We start from the raw sequence: 17,739 nt of genomic DNA on the forward strand, positions 1-17,739 counted from the left end.
TCGGTTCTTTTTGATTATTATGCAAGAAAAAAGACACTTAATTAAGAACAGAATTGACTTTGCTTTATTATTCTATTATATAACTTTATATAAATATAAACAAATATTTATTCAGCAGCAACAGCAGCAGCAATGTTTTAAATGCGTCTGAATTATAGACTTTATAATCAACATTCAACAACAACAAATAAGATAAAAAATAAAAGTAGATAACGATAAAGAAAAATATATATATATATTAAAAATACATTTTTACAGCAAAAGGCTAACGGAAGTTCAAACAAACAAGAACCTAGAACATTATCCTAACAGTTCTTCAGCAGAAAAATCAACATATCTGCCTTCTCCAGCAGGAGTTGTGATCTCTCCTGACTTATAGTGTCCCCGGCTATTAGCCTAGCTAACTCCGTATCTATGGCTTATATATTTGTAGCTAAACAATTAGCTAAGCAATTATATTTTATTTATTGGCCTATTCGTAATAATTCGTTATTAGCCTAGCTAACTCCGTATCTATGGCTTATATATTTGTAGCTAAACAATTAGCTAAGCAATTATATTTTATTTATAGGCCTATTCGTAATAATTCGTTATTAGCCTAGCTAACTCCGTATCTATGGCTTATATATTTGTAGCTAAACAATTAGCTAAGCAATTATATTTTATTTATTGGCCTATTCGTAATAATTCGTTATTAGGCTAGCTAACTCCGTATCTATGGCTTATATATTTGTAGCTAAACAATTAGCTAAGCAATTATATTTTATTTATTGGCCTATTCATAATAAGTCGTTATTAGCCTAGCTAACTCCGTATCTATGGCTTATATATTTGTAGCTACACAATTAGCTAAGCAATTATATTTTATTAATTGGCCTATTTGTTATAATTCGTTATTAGCCTAGCTAACTCCGCATCTATGGCTCATACGGCTTACCTGCAGTGGACGTGGATGGAACACTACGAGCAAAGCAGTGGAAAACGCCGCATTTCTGCAGATTAATACCATGTTTCGAAAAACTATGTTTCGACAGTTTGCTTGTATTGCCACCCTTACTGGCAAATGATTTGTTGCACTTGTGGCAACGAGCGTTGTTGTCATCGACTTTTGAAAAATATACCCAAACCTTCCGAACGTTTAGTTCTCTCCTCCATGATGAGCACTTGAGCAGAGCTGTCTGCGCGTGTGTGAGCGAGTGTGTGGAGCACAGCACAGCCCCGCCCCTCGCGCTGTAAGAGAGAGAGACGGAGAGATGGAGAAAACGGCAAACAAGATTATGTTCGCGACGTTTAAATTCCTCGAAAAACACAATTGCCACAATATAAATCTCACTCCGTACCTACCGACTACCGATAGCAGAACCGAAAACGTCGAATCTTAAAAATGCTCCGGTTTTTACTAATTTAGAACCGGTTCCCGTTTAGAACCGGGTTTCGGGGGGCATCCCTAACCATCACTGTCCTCTACATCCCTTTATATCCTTTATACATGGACACCTCCATCACTGCCTTCTACATCTACACCCCTTTATAGCCTTTATACATGGACACTTCCATCACTGTCTTCTATAGCTACACCCCTTTATATCCTTTATACATGGACACCTCCCATCACTGTCCTCTACATGTACACTCCTTTATATCCTTTATACATGGACACCTCCATCACTGTCTTCTATAGCTACACCCCTTCATATCCTTTATACGTGGACACCTCCATCACTGTCCTCTACATCTACACCCCTTTATATCCTATATACATGAACACCTCCATCACTGTCCTCTACATCTACACCCCTTTATATCCTTTATAAATGGACACCTCCATCACTGTCCTCTACATCTACACCCCTTTATATCCTTTATACATGGGCACATCCATCACTGTCTTCTACATCCTCACCCCTTTATATCCTTTATACATGGACACCTTCATCACTGTCTTCTACATCTACACCCTTTATATCCTTTATACATGGGCCACATCCATCGCTATCTTCTACATCTACACCCCTTTATATCCTTTATACATGGACACCTCCCATCACTGTCCTCTACATGTACACCCCTTTATATCCTTTATGTAGGGACATCTCCATCACGGTCCTCTACATCTACACCCCTTTATATCCTTTATACATGGACACCTCCATCACTGTCCTTTACATGTACACTCCTTTACATCCTTTATACATGGACACCTCCATCACTGTCTTCTATAGCTACACCCCTTTATATCCTTTATACATGGACACCTCCATCACTGTCCTCTACACCTACATCCCTTTATATTCTTTATACATGGACACCTCCATCACGGTCCTCTACATCTACACCCTTCATATCCTTTATAAATGGACACCTCCATCACTGTCCTCTACATCTACACCCCTTTATATCCTTTATACATGGACACCCCTTCACCGTCCTCTACATCTACACCCTTTATATCCTTTATACATGGACAACACCATCACCGTCCTCTACATCTCCTTTACATCCTTTATACATGGACACCTCCATCACTGTCTTTTATAGCTACACCCCTTTATATCCTTTATACATGGACACCTCCATCACTGTCCTCTACATCTACACCCCTTTATATTCTTTATACATGAACAACTCCATCACGGTCCTCTACATCTGCACCCCTTTATATCCTTTATAAATGGACACCTCCATCACTGCCCTCTACATCTACGCCCCTTTATATCCTTTATACATGGACACCTCCATCACTGCCTTCTACATCTACACCCCTTTATAAATGGACACCATCATCACTGCCTTCTACATCTGCACCCCTTTATATCCTTTATGCATGGAGACCTCCATCACTGACTTCTACATCTACACCCCTATATATCCTTTATAAATGGACACCCCTTCACCGTCCTCTACATCTACACCCTTTATATCCTTTATACATGGACACCTCCATCACTGCCTTCTACATCTACACCCCTTTATATCCTTTATACATGGACACCTCCATCACCGCCTTCTACATCTACAACCCTTTATATCCTTTATACATGGACACCTCCATCAATGCCTTCTACATCTACAACTCTTTATATCCTTTATATATGGACAACCCCCTCACTTTCCTCTAAATGTACACCCCTTTATATCCTTTATACATGGACACCTCCATTACTGTCCTCTACATCTACACCCTTTATTTCCTTTATGGACACCTCCATCCCTGTCCTCTACAACCTTTTTTTTACTCTTTTTATAAATGTAAGTGAGCAGAGACTGAAAGTAAGCACAAGATTTTAGCCTTTTTACGATGGGTTAATAGCTTAGTGTTAGTACTTGTTTTAAAAAAATCTAAATTAAAATTCGAAGGCTTCTAAAGTGATAAAGCTATATAATAATTTGAGGCAGCTCCAATCCTGTAACAAAACACAGGAACTCTGGAGGCAGATTCCCTGACGTCAGTAGATGTGACTGATTTAGCCTCAGACGTGTTTTCTCATGAAAACAGTGTGTGTGTGTGTGTGTGTGTGTGTGTGTATATATATATATATATATATATATATATATATATATATATATAGTAACGCCGTGTGTTTGGATCCAATCGCAGAGAAAAGGCAGATGCAGTTGTTAAGTACTAAGTCGCTTTACTGGACTCCGGAAAACATACAATAACAAAAAAACCACTGCCAAACAGGGCAGGCAAAAATGCAAACATGAATTAACATAACATACTAAACACACGAAACACTCTCTCACACAGAGGAGGCAGACGAGGGTTCAGGAGGCAGGCGAGGGTTCAGGAGACACGGGCATCCGCAGACCGACGCCAAGCTTTTCCAAGACTTGACGAGGTATCTCTGCAAAGCACCCCCTCTCAGGGACGGATTCCAGACGTCCCAAAACCAAAAGGACCCAGCAGGACGGACAGAGGGGCCCAGGGGGAGGACAAATGGAGCCAGGACACAAGAGGCAGAGCATCTCCGGCGGGCGGCCCATAGGCTGGGGCCGGTCGGGAGGGCGACCAGGCTTTGGAGGTGGCGGGACAGCCACGGGGCACACTGAACTCGCAGGCAGCGGGACGGCAGCCGCTGGGCTAGCTGGACTTGGAGGCGGCGTGGCAGCCACAGGGCTTGCTGGACTCGGAGGTGGCATGGCAGCTGCGGGGCACACTGAATTCGCAGGCAGCGGGGCACCTGCCACGCTGCCTGCAAGTTCTTCGGTTTGCCCTGCCGCCGTCCCGCCGCCTGCAAGCTCTTCAGTTTGCCCCGCGGCTGTCCTGCCGCCGGAGAAGCTCTGTCTCTCTCCCGAACGGTCCCAGCCCTCGGGCCGCCCGCCTGAGATCCCTGGCCCCATTCGTACTCCCCCTGGGCCCCTCTTTCCGTCCTGCTGGGTCCTTTTGGTTTTGGGACGCCTGGAATCCGTCCCTGGGACGGGGGTACTGACACGATCACTGGCCAGAGGGTCAGCAGCCAACAGGTGTGACATCTCCCTGTCGGCCAGTATGAGTTGCACCTGCCCTTGATTGGCCTGTGATTAGGTGCACCTCTGCTGGGGACTATTTGACCGACCGGGTGCTTTGCAGAGATACCTCGTCGAGTCTTGGAAAAGCTTAGCGTCGGTCTGCGGATGTCCGTGTCTCCTGAACCCTCGCCTGCCTCCTCTGTGTGAGAGAGTGTTTCGTGTGTTCAGTATTTTATGTTAATTCGTGTTTGCATTTTTGCCTGCCCTGTTTGGCAGTGGTTTTTGGTTAGTGTATGTTTTCCAGAGTCCAGTAAAGCGACTTAGTACTTAACAACTGCCTCTGCCTTTTCTCTGCGATTGGGTCCAAACGCACGTCGTTACTATATATATATATACATATATATATATATATGCCACATGTATTAATTTGCATAGTGTCATAAATGATCTATTTTAAAGGTTAGGCATAATTGGTAACACAATTAACAACTTATTATTCCGAATTCAAAATTCACTTTTTTTTTTTTTTGGACCAGTGTCTTAAAATGAATTTAAAAGGTTTTGGTTGATACTCCAAAAATTTTTTTTTAACTATTTTTGCACAATTTTCACAATATCCATACATTGACATTTTCTATGCTTGTGCAGACTTAGGACTTGTGTTGGAGTCTGTCGTGGGTTTTCAAGCACAGCGCAGTACAGTGCAGCACAGTCTGTGTGTGCAAGCACAGTGCCCTACAGTGCAGCAGTACAGTCTGTCAGTGTGCAGCACAGTCTAGCGTGTGTGTGCAGCACAGTGCAGCAGCACAGTCTGTCGTGTGTGTGGGTGTCAGTGAGGCGGGATCCTACATTCTCAGCAGCTGTGCTGGGAAACAACAAAGATGCAGTCTGTCACCTTTCAAATGTTATGTTATTGTATGAGAGGCTGCAAATTCAATAGGTTTACTGAGACTTGCGCTGCTAAACAGACCAAGATAGCGAGGGTGTAAAATGGGGGAGGACTTGTGACTCCAACGGCAGCTGCGGTGATAACTGAACGCCTGGTTCCCACACACGAGTAAAGCTGGTTTGAGCCCAGTCAACCAGTATTGTTTGGTCCCTTCTTCAGGGGGAGGATTTTGTTATTGTTTTGCCTTGGTTCCACTATGCCATGCTTGCCCCAGCTGCTCTACGTTAGATCCACATAGTAAGTAGGTCAGTATTACATGGCGACAAAGCTTAACCCCATTCTGCGGCTGCCATGGTAATGCTGGCCTGCACAGCGCGCATGCTTGGCTCTATAGGAGCACCGAGCACATGGCCACGCTGCAGCAACAGCAGAAAACTCTCTAAACCGAGATGGAAAATGAAGCAAACATTATGTAATCCAATTCTAAACAGCTTTAGTTGTATTACTTCATAAAAATGCAGGGCATAGAGATACAGGAAACGTGATCTACTGTAACATCAGTCAAGACCCAAATCTATCGTGTGTGTGTGTGTGTGTGTGTGTGTGTGTGTGTAGGTCAGCTAATGGGCTAAAATAGTAAAAGAGATTAAGAGAACTACGAGAATACGCAGGCAGATAAACAGTAGCTTGCTTTGCCTTCTCAAGTCCTAAACAGGTTAAACTGGGCTTCAGGGTGACCGGAGATTGCAGTGGCATGGCCGTCGATGCAAAAGCAGGCAACTATTCAAATATAGTACGCTACAACAAACAACTACTGTACCTCCTGTCATGGATCTAGGCCAGAGTTGTGCACTCACCAGCGAGACAGGGACAGCTAAGCGGAAACATCTGCACCTAGAATCAATATTTCATTAGACCATGGCTCCATTAAATATAGTTTAGTGAAAATGTGCAGTTTTACAAATGACAACCGACAGACTCGACCCAAATAAACTACTTGATAGAGCTATTATGATGGAAAGGCAGTGACCCTTACCGTAAAGTAGGACTGGACAAAATGGGAAAACCTCATTATTGTTAATAATGAACTAGTAAGCAATCAGATGTCAGCACAGTGCTTTACAGTACTACCTATAGTAAAATTGTTGAATTGGCCAAGGTTAACAGGTTCCCAGTCTTTTGAGGAACTCATTTGCCAGGACATGACAGCCGTTGCTCACAGGTCATATTATTCAGTATCAACAGAAGCCTTAACAATCTCTAAACGGACTGTGCGACTTTTAGCTGCTCACTGAACACACTCCCCAAACTTCACACCATGATGCTCAACATCATCTGAAACCATCCTTCCATTTTCCAAACCGCTTATCCAGCACTCAGGGTCGTGGGGATGCTGGAGCCTATCCCAGCAGTCATTGGGTGGCAGGTGGGGAGACACCCTGGACAGGCCACCAGGCCATCATAGGGCCCAGGCCCACACACACACACACACACATTCATACCTAGGGACAATTTAGTATGGCCGATTCACCTGACCAACATGTCTGTGGACTGTGGGAGGAAACCCACGCAGACACGGGGATAACATGCAAACTCCACGCAGAGGACAACCAGGGACCACCCCCAACCATGCAGTTTATAATGTGCAGTCTCAGGAGGTAACCATATGATTTTACAACCTAACCACACATTTCGCTGACCTGGGTAATATTTCTAAGACATCTGGATCAATTTGATCATTTTTCAGGTATTTTCCATGATGGAAAACTAGTCTATAAATTTCCAGGTTTTCCAGGTTGCCTGGGGAGCTGGGAACACATGATTATCATCACACCCAAACGTGGCAATTCATTGTTACAGAACTGATGCAAGCCCATTTTAACACACAACCATAGTGGTAAAGAAATGCCAGCCTACGCCAGTCTGTGTAATAACCCCATTAACAACGCTACATGTAATTTAAAAAATAAACAGCTTTCTTGCAATACAAGAATAGGCCACATATCAGAATGGGAGTTGGTAGGTACCTCCTCATTTGATATTACAATATTTTAGTGGCAGTTTGATACATATTACTAATTTTTTGAATATTGAAATTTTTTTAAGGTTCATCCTCTCTTATCTACAGTAAAATGTGAAACTGGCAAAAATGCAAAAAAAAAAAAAAGGTACAACAAAATGCACTTATTTTAAGGCTGAAGTGTTTTTGGAATGTAAAACGCGAGCAAAAATTCCAACAAATCAAACTCAGTTATGCAGAGATGTAGAAATCATTACGTCAGACCCCTCCGCAGCATCTGTTCACTGTGATTCCACACTGCAATCCAGGGGAAATGGTGCGATAGTAATACTGTCACAGCTCAGTACTGCAATATGGACTGACTCAACTATTCCATTGCCCATAATATAGTCACATGTATATGAGGGCTGCAACTAATATTATCTTAATAACTGATTAATTTAGTCTGTTAGAAGTCAAAAATACTGAATCCCCATCTTAAGCTTCCAGAGTCCAGTGACGTCTTCAAGCTGTTTACTTAGTCGGACCGACAGCCAAAAAAATCCTCCAGTACTCATTTCATAATGGTATATTAACGGTCATTTCATAATGGTATATCATGGGGATATACAGAGGAAGGCAAGCCAATCTTGACATTTAACCAAAAAAATGTTTGGTATCTTTATTTGATGAATGACTCAAACGATTACCTGACAACCAAAATCGTAATCGGTTAATTTTCTGGCAATGGAATACAGCTAACTGTTTCCGGCCCAACATCAACACGGTAAAAATGAACCTTTAAGAACAGGTTACAATCCCTGCTTACGTCAAGCTGTGGTAAAGCCAATTAAAGATTAGTTGGGTCACAGACCGCAGGCCTGGATGAGTGCATGTTACTTCATGTGGTCTGTACACCATAGATGCTGCTTTGATTAAAGATGTTCATATAATGAACACTGACTTTGTGAGATTACAGTGGTGAGTGTGATTTTGCATATTAGTCAGTGTTGGGGCATTATGTGTTGCATGGGGGTTGGATGCTCCATTACTTAATGAGATACTTTAAAGCACTAGTAGGCTCGGGGGGGGGGGGGGGGGGGCGTCTAGGAGTTTGCTAATCTATGCAAGTCATAGTGATTACCTGTGGGGAGTTAGCTAGGCTAGATGGGTTAGATGCAGTCAGGCTCAGACAGTCTGAGACGGCTCGTATTATGTGTTAGTATGTGAACTCTTTGCAGCCCTGCATGACGCTGTTCTGCAACTCCCCTCCTGCCTGTACCTTTATCCAAGTCCTTTCCATGCTCCTTGCAAATCTGTTGTGCTGCAATAACATTAAAAAAACAGCAACTTTTTTTTAATAAAGGGCATAAGATATCAAATTGTCAATGCAATGAGACAAACCTTCATCACACAGAACATGTTCCCTCAAGCTTTTTCACCCAGTAGCATTCCTTTCCATGGTTAGAGGCAGAAAATACAACCTCTATTTTTACCACGTTCCAAACCCACACAGAGCTTTCTTTCAAAGACCAGTTCTTCTGACTAGCAGGAAAGCTACATCTAAGGCATTGTGTGTAATTTTTGGCTGTCACATTGAGAGGTATATAATTTCTGAAGGCATCTGGGTCATGGCTGCTCTCGCAAGAAGGCTACAATAGTACAATACAATGCACATGTGAGGCGACAGAAGTGGGATACTGATTCCATAAGAATCCATCCATTGTGCTGACCGCATGCCTGAAAATGTTACTAAGTAAACAAGTTACGCAAATTACCTGCAGACAATCTTTGCTCAGTCTACGCAATTTAACCCAATAAATTACAATGTAAAACAAAGCCAGTAGTGGGACACTAGTGCTGCAACAGCCATACTGCAATTATCGAACCTTTAGCAGCAGAAGGTGTGGGAAAATTCTCACCTGTTGCAAAAGTGGTGTACAGCACCAAAGGAGTCACAGCTGCAGGGGAGGCAGCCGCTGGTGCCATTGGTGAAGTATCCATCTTCACAGTCCTCGCACTGCAGGCCAGTATACCCTGGCAGACACGAACACTGGCCTGAGCTGCGATCACACTCATCTGGGTCCAGGATCCCTTCACTGCCACTGCTGCAGTTACACAGAACATCTGTACAGGCAGACACAGGGAGGAACAAAAGAGTAAATGATGGAGGTGAGTCGCAAGGAAAAGGACAAGAAAAAAAAACAGGCTAGTGCACAGGGAGTACGTCACGGTGCCTTGTGGTTTGTCGAGAATATTCTATGAACAGCTACGCTGGCATAAAAAGTGCATGAACCACACCTTTGCAAGGGTTGAGTGGGTCTGGCTTAACAAAACAACAGACTGACGAGTCAGACGTCAGGCTGAAAATGTAGACTACTCAGTGGGTCGATCTCACTCCTCAAGTTAGATATGGCAAGCAGTAACCAGAGTTTTATGTGCCACTGTTTTCTGCTTAGCAGTCAGATCAAAAGAGAAAACAAACGAGAGAATGCCAGACAGATAAGCGGTCTGGCAGAAAAACAGGACAGTGTGCTACCAAAATAAATCGTGTTTCATTTCATATGCATGGCTTGGAAGTTTTCACACAATAGCTTGGCTGTCAAAGAGAAAGGGAAGGAGAGTGGATTATAATTTATTCTTTTCCCAGCATCCCACTCAGATTAGGCTTCTTTTCCACCGTTACAGGGACTTTTATGTAACAGTGAAAGGCCGTGATTATGCAAGCCTACTGTCAGCACCATACTTAGTTCCTCAGTGGCCATTACTGTGGTGAATGTCCACTGAGGAACTGTCAGCCCACATCAAGCCTGAGAATGTGTGAGGTCCAGTGCATGCATACCTCTTGTCTCACTTGCAGACACACTGAAAGAAAACCTCATTCTTAAAAGTAAGCTTTTACTAGATTTGCCATACTAACCTGAGGGGGGAATTTATAAATCCCCAAATCAGGTTGATTTGAACTGGACAGGAGCCGTGATCGGTACACAGAAGGTAACCCTTCAAATACCTCTTCTAAACATGTGAAGTGGTATGACAACATGGCTGGTATTCAGCCCACACATGTGGCAACAAACTATTCGAAACAAGTCAGTGCAAACCTCCTTTACCCAATTTTTCAACTGCCTTCCAGTCAAAAAGTTTTCATAGTGCTTCTGTGATGACAAGGATGGGTGATGACCCTGTGCAGATGCTGTCATTGCACTTTATTTAGTAGACAGGAAACAAATTATTTGAAAAAAAAAAACAAGACTCGTTCTTAATGAGAGATGAGTTGCTAGTGGAAGTAGAAATCACACGCATACACCCCATGTCTGTCGGCATGTCATTTTGAGACAGACGGCTCCTGCCCTAATAGGGAACGTGTGTTACTTTTAGGGATAGGCATCAACTCATGTGAAGCCTTGTTGACATGGAAGTATCATATCAGTGGCCTTTACTGGAGAACAATGGAGCCTAGCCCAATTTGCACCCCTTAAAGGATGGCTTTAGTAAGCCAGGCTAGAGCTTTCATTTACGATTTCACAGAACTGTAACAGACCATGAGCAGAGAGGACCATTCTCCACTGAATCGTGTAGCCTACAATATGTCAACCTGGCTGCTGCTTGCTGTGTTGGCTACAGACAACAGATAGACATTGATGGCAAGATGCGAGAGGTGTGAGAGGAGGGGCACTGCTGTCATTTCTCGTTCATGGCTAAGCCTGCCTGGCCATTTTGGTTGGATGTTGCACTACATGCTGCGCAAAAACAATGCAAACGCAACGGCAATAAACATCAAACGAGCCTCGTGCATGTTATTTTCAAATTAGCATGAAACATGCCTGTTGCAACACAAAAGGCTCACAGACGTGCATGGAAAATCCGTGCTCAAGGGGGATTGGATAAACTGAATGGACATGATAAATCTGCCCCCCCCCCCTTCAAAATTCTCCCAAGAAGTCAAGGCCAGCTATACTTGTAATAAAAAGGCCTCTGGTATGTAAGATGCCCGAATTCAAAAGAAACATGAAATGCGAAAACAATTTTTGAAATGTGTGCAGAACTGTGTGATATCTGGGTTATTTTGTGGCGATATGCCACGCAATCCGAGAGGTCTGCCCATTGTTGCGATCTGGTTTCTCGGTCGCTCTATGCGTCAAAACGTCGGCGCGACCATCAATCTCACCGCTGACAAAGCTGCAGCAGCAATATGTGTTGTTTTTATTTGTGGGTGTGTTAAGGGCTGCAAGATCTAATGACAATTTCGTGCAGCTATGTACATATATGCTCGATAATACAACACTTTATTAAGAACTATCATTTATATCAAACGCAAACCCCGCATGCACGTTTTCATAACCCCTGATTATTTTGTTAAATTTACTCACCTTGACCATTCTCGATTGAAGTAAGAGATGCACCGATGTTCTCAGTGGACCAGTCCCTGTTTGCTGTGCCCTGGGAAACCATAGAGACCACGGACTGGAGCATTTTTTCCGGAAAAAACACCGACGCTTGTGCATCAGTGGATCTTTTATTGGTGCCGCGTAATCTGGAGAGTGGAGTTGTTATTTTGTCCGTAGCTGTAGAAATGGTTTTCGTATATGGAGTGGTAGGATCGGTTGTTTGAGGATGAAAACTGGTTGCGATTTTAGGAACCAGGGTAGTAGTGGTGGTTTGTGCCGTGCCGCTGGACGCACCGGTGGAAACAATGGTAGGTGAAGGTTTTAGTCCCGTTAGAGGCCTGGAAATGAACCTGTTCCCAGGTAAGCGATCAGGCATGGCGCTATAGAGAGCCCCCAAGGTCTCGGAGGCTGAACGAGGCTTCCTAGAGATAGGCGACGCATCGTAAGAGCTGATGCGAGGTGCAGCTTGAGAAAACCCAATATATATACACAAAATAAATAGCAAAATCCAAGATATGTACATCATTAAGGACGTTAACCTCATAATCAGTTTCAGCTCTCCATGTAAGCAGCAAATAATGGCCTTTCTCAGACCCTTCCCTGAATGGACCTGCGGTTCGCGTACTCCACCATTGATGTCCTCGGCGGCTGTACGCTGGTAATTGTTGCCCTATGAACTCGTCTCGACTTCACATATTGTGCAACCAACCTTAGTGCAATGTAGAGTGACATATTCTACAGCCAATGGAAGCGCCGTACGGACTCGAATGGGCGTTACCTTGCGTCGCCGGAGGAGGGTATATTCATGTTCTCAAACGGCCTGTCATACAATCATATAGATTAGTTTTATGTTAAGAAATGTAGCACCTTATTGTAACGATGCAAAGATAACGTATATAAAAATCAGACAATCTGAAATAGTAACTTGTCATCAAGTAACCAACCACAACTACCGGTCAATTATACTTCAATGCATCATTACAATGATTAAATATAATCTCGAAGGAGGTAGAGGCTTCGATGGGTTTATGAGAGTTGTCCAGTTCCATGTTTATGATCTTTGCTAATACATTGATACGTGTGCCTGCTGTTTTCTTTAAATATCTTATACAAGGCAGTGAGATGTGTTTTCTTCATCTGCGACAATTTTTAATGTTTGAATATGGACGTAAAATATTTGGCTTTTAACAACCTGGACATTTCGTGGGCTGAAATAAAAGGTGTTGCTCCTTTAAAAAAAAAAAAAAAAAGTAAATACAAAAAACAGTTAGTGCCAGGGGGTCAGAACATTAACAGAAATCACAAATCAGCTCACAAAAATGTTATAAAGGGGACGTATGGTTTTATTAGCGTCCATATTTTTAGAATATATAATTGTTATAATGTATTGTTTGATTTCATTTTCAAAAATTAAAAAAGATGGTTTATGATTGGAAAACTTAGATTTATGAATATGTGATTTTGCAAGTGATAAAATCAAATTTGATAATACAATATTGATTTGCTTTGCTAGAATTATAAGTAAAGAAGCCAAAAAATATATTTTCATAGGAAAGGGAAAATTCGGGCTCAGTATATCGGGAAATAAATGTACCGATATTTTGTCAAAAAGTACAAACGTGGGGACAAGACCAAAATAAATGACATAAATCTTCTGCAACCGGTTGACAAAATGAGCAGTCCACATCAATGCCCTTTTTATATCTTTGTAGAAATAACTTGGAGGGATAAAAACGATGAATTATTTTAAAAGTCACTTCCTTAACCTTATTGATAATCAGATATTTAGAAGGTTAGCACCAGATTTTCTTCCAGTTCAGGTCTGAAGTAAAATTATTCCGGTAAGAAACTACATTTGGAACAGGCCATTTCTCTCGGGGGGAAAAAATAAAAGCTTTACGCGCTTTCTCCCAGTAGATGGAAGCACAAAGTGACGCACTTGCTCCACTTCCAGGAAGTTGCGCGCGCACACAACGCCTTGGTGGAAGCGATGGCGCCTCTAGACTTGGATAAATATGCGGAGATCGCGAAGCAGTGCAAATACCTCCCAGAAAACGACCTCAAGGTAACGGTCGCTTTAAAAAGAACGTTTTTATTTCCTACGATATTGCAACCATATGATATTAGCCATCCGGTATTTGTTTGTTACTTGAACACTGTCGGTTAATGTTAGCGCTTGCTAACGCTAGGTTTCACAGCTGGCTAATATATAATGTTCACTAGCTGGCTAACGTCACCTCCGTCAGCAACACAGACCAGGATTACCAATACGTGTTCGCTATACAGAGATTCAGAGTGTCCAACACAGTTTTAGCATTTACCTGCCGATTTTAACTGCATGAATAATTCAATATCTGAATTAATGATGCTTTAATAGATGGTAAGAGAAAGGGCAGTTGACCAGTACGCTGCGTAATGGATGTTGATTAGTTGTTAATCCAGATCTGAAATGTAGAATTTCCAAATTGGGAAATGTAAACCCTCATACTAACAAATTGTTTGCTCCGTCTTATGACACGGTGCTTGAACGTTAAATGATGATGCACTCATTCCAAATAGGTTTTTGTCCTGTCTACAAAGTTTCTGGCCATTGATGTAAATAGATTTCTATCCTCATCGGTTTCACTGACAAATTCTGGACCGCTTGACTTTTGGATCACCTTCTGAAGGTGTTTTGGTCCCAATTGTAAAAAAAAGATAATAAAAAAAAAGATTGGATGGACCTCTGACTGAGTTTGAACTGACTTGGCCAGTTCAAAACACAAAACGATCCCTTCCTTAGCCATGCATACATGGGATTATTGTTGTGGTTGGAACACCCACTTTCATTCCATCTTTAGCTCTCGGACCAATGGCCTGATATTCTTTACAAGAGTACTCTGCTATCTCTCTGGATTCATGGCTGAGTCTAAATTGCTCAGGACTACAGGAAGAAAAGTAGCACTGTTGCACTGGTCTATGACACGACCACCATCATTGTTGACCATAGGGATACAGGGGTCGGCTTCTTGTGTACCACAGTTTACATTTCACAGTTGGAATGAAACAAGCCTGGTCTGATTTGATCTTCCAAAGTGAACTGCTTTTGATCATAAATTTTTTAGATCCACCATCCATCCATTATCCAAGCCGCTTATCCCAACCGGGGTCGCAGGGATGCTGGAGCCCATCCCAGCAGTCATTGGGCGGCAGGCAGGGAGACACCCTGGACTGGCCGCCAGCCCATCATAGAATGGATGAAGTAGTTTTTTTTTTTTCATCAATAGTGGGCCCAATGCACGATTAATGAAATGAGTTTGCTGTGTTGTTAGAAGGTAGTTCACTGGATAATGGGGAATTAAATAACCTTACTGCATAAAAGCGTTAAAGGCCACATCTCATGTCAGCCAGTTTGCATCTATGAACAATGAATAAAAAATAGCCCTTGTCTTCTTACTGTCAGTTGAATATACTTAAGGTGTTGTTGCACAGTTGTACCTTCTTTCTCTGTAAGCCAATGGCCTCTTCTGGATTTTCATGTTCAGATTACAAGTCTTTGGAGATGTGATATTTGAAATACGAGACTGACCTTATTTACTAAGTTAGATAATACACGAAAGCCACATGAAAAATAAGAACGATTCCAAAATGAGCAGGGAGGGACAGCTGTGGTCAAGAAATTCACTTTCCTGTTGCATGTGATCATCACTGCCTGTGTTCTCAAAGAACATTCCCTTTGAGCAGTGTCCCTCCTATATAACTGCATGCGACGGATCCAGGTGTAACTGCCGTTCATCATGTTTAACATTTGGTAGTGGCACCCAATAAAAGCAACACCAAGAACAAAAGGTGCACAGTTTTCCATCATGTTAATGCAAAGTTACTGGTAGTGGACAATAACGGACATTGATGACCAGCAGTATTACATAAATGCACCACAGTTTGGTAGATTTTTTTCATACTGTGAAACCAAACAAGAAATTATATATATAAAAAACAAAACAACAAGACAGTCTCTGGCTCATACTCTAGCCACAGAGGGGGCTTCTCTTATGGTACCCTTACTTGAATAACATTTTTTTCAAATCTGTTTTTTGGGTTTTGTATTTTTTTTTAACATGACGCAAACAAACCAATCATGCATATGCGTCCCCTCCCATCCCCAGAGCAGAGATAAACATGAAAAAAGAAGGGGGGTGTTGCCATTAAAAGACCAAGTACAAAATAGGTAATGGGAAAGGTCAGAATACAAAAGCAAAGCAAACAGCATTTCTGTTCAGTGCTCTGATTACACAAGGACATCAGATGAAGGAGATCTCTGAATAATAGTCAAGGCTCAGCATTTTCTGTTTTTATTTTTCAAAGCCATCCAGCATGCCGAATTTCGCCATTAGAGGACACTGTTACATAACCTCACATGAACAGGAACAACTTTTGGATCCATGGAAACATAAAATCCGGGTGAAAATCAGTTTAAACCGATCTGCTCCTTTTATAAAATCTGGGTATTTTTCTGTGAAAATTGGTAAAAACCGAAAACGCGGAGCCTTGATAATAGTCTTGGGTTCACCTGATCCTTTATTTTTCTTGTGGCTCGGTGATCTTTCAGAGGGAGGTCCACTTGCAGATAGATTCTCAGTCATGTTGAATGCTCAGCATATAGTTTTTCCTCACAGTGTGTATTTGGAGCCCACATCTTTTTGAAATGACTATAGCTTTCCCCAGACTGATGCTCACTCACAACACTCCTTTTGAAATCCTCTGAGGTGTCCGTAGATTTAGACATGATGTCCTTCATGATAAGCTGACCAGGTTTCCTACCTGTTTACGTCCAAGTTGGGATTTACATAATTGGTTAACATAATTCTGGAGGTTTTTTTTTTTTTGCACTTGCACCAATTCTTATCTCAGTATTTGAATCTGTAGCTGATGCTCAATTTCTTCTGAAAACAATTTTAGTTGGTAAAATTGGTAGTCCTTTTATTGCTTACAGAAAGCAAGTTATCAAAAATGAATTTCATGGGAGAAAAATAATTCTACAATTGCACAAGAGGATAAAAACGCCTCAGGCATGTCTGTAGTTTTCACCTGCAGTGCTCTTCAGATACAGTTGTGTCAATACGTTTGTGTCAAGCTGAAATAGCATCTTCGAGAGCATTTTTCATCTGAACGTCAGTGTACATCACATTCAAATCTGAGCATTTGTGTGGAATAGAGCCCGGCAATAAATAGTTCAATATGATTGTTCATCTTCTTTCAGTGCTGTTGTATCGGGAGGGAATTCAGATATTGTCATATTGTGATATGTGAATTTGTTGTGTAAATTAATGATAATGAAAATAAATTACCTAAAATTTCGTACAAAATGGGGTGTGATATATTTGATTGGGTTTTATTTGAAAACCACCTTTGATTTGATATACTTTACATTACCAAGCAACTCAATGTAGTGAAACTCAATTGGATTCTTAAGTAAGTTGGATTTTTTGCAGATAAGAAGAAATCATATGCTGTATATATCATCTAAAATTCCCCTATGATTCATGTGATTGTGCTGTCCTCGATGTATGTGCTGTATATAAATTGACAGTCAGATAAACGGCTTCCTAACATCGAGACTGAAGACAGCTGGCTCCTTGTCCACAGGTTTACTGACATTGCAAGGAAGGGTGAAAGTAAAACATATAATGGCATAATCACGCTATGCTTGATTCAGTGCTTGTGTACAGATATACACAATGTAAATATACCAACTGTCTTTAACATGAATTAAATCCCCCTGTTCTTTACTGTTACAGGTTGTATTCATTGTATATTCAACTCCAAATTTAATACATGGCGTCCTATTTTAACATGTAATCAATTATCTGTTCATTCATTTGTAATCACATGAACCTCCAGTGGCTGAGAAACAGTGTAGCCGTTAGCAACACTAACTCGATAGATTTCTAGCATCCAACTTCACAGAATGTAACATTGTCCCAAAACGAACTAATGATATGCGATCGTAGATAAAGATAAAACAATACATA

The 17,739-nt window shown here is 41.7% G+C and overlaps 2 protein-coding genes across 2 annotated transcripts in view; one reads left to right on the plus strand and one right to left on the minus strand.

Moving 5' to 3' along the window:
- si:ch211-158d24.2 (multiple epidermal growth factor-like domains protein 9) overlaps positions 1-12,272 on the minus strand; it is a 63,641-nt gene extending 51,369 nt beyond the window's left edge. The window contains exons 1-2 of the mRNA XM_056292492.1: positions 11,711-12,272; positions 9,263-9,467 (exon numbers count right to left, since the gene is read on the minus strand). Of these exons, the coding sequence (XP_056148467.1) occupies positions 9,263-9,467; positions 11,711-12,272 (767 nt within the window). The remainder of the gene's footprint in view (positions 1-9,262; positions 9,468-11,710) is intronic.
- A 1,423-nt stretch (positions 12,273-13,695) lies between these two features.
- ppp6c (protein phosphatase 6, catalytic subunit) overlaps positions 13,696-17,739 on the plus strand; it is a 33,790-nt gene continuing 29,746 nt past the window's right edge. Inside the window, exon 1 of the mRNA XM_056274477.1 lies at positions 13,696-13,793. Within this exon, the coding sequence (XP_056130452.1) occupies positions 13,719-13,793 (75 nt within the window). The 5' untranslated portion in view covers positions 13,696-13,718. The remainder of the gene's footprint in view (positions 13,794-17,739) is intronic.

This window comes from Lampris incognitus, chromosome 1 (genome assembly GCF_029633865.1).
Source record: "Lampris incognitus isolate fLamInc1 chromosome 1, fLamInc1.hap2, whole genome shotgun sequence".
NCBI lineage: Eukaryota > Metazoa > Chordata > Actinopteri > Lampriformes > Lampridae > Lampris > Lampris incognitus.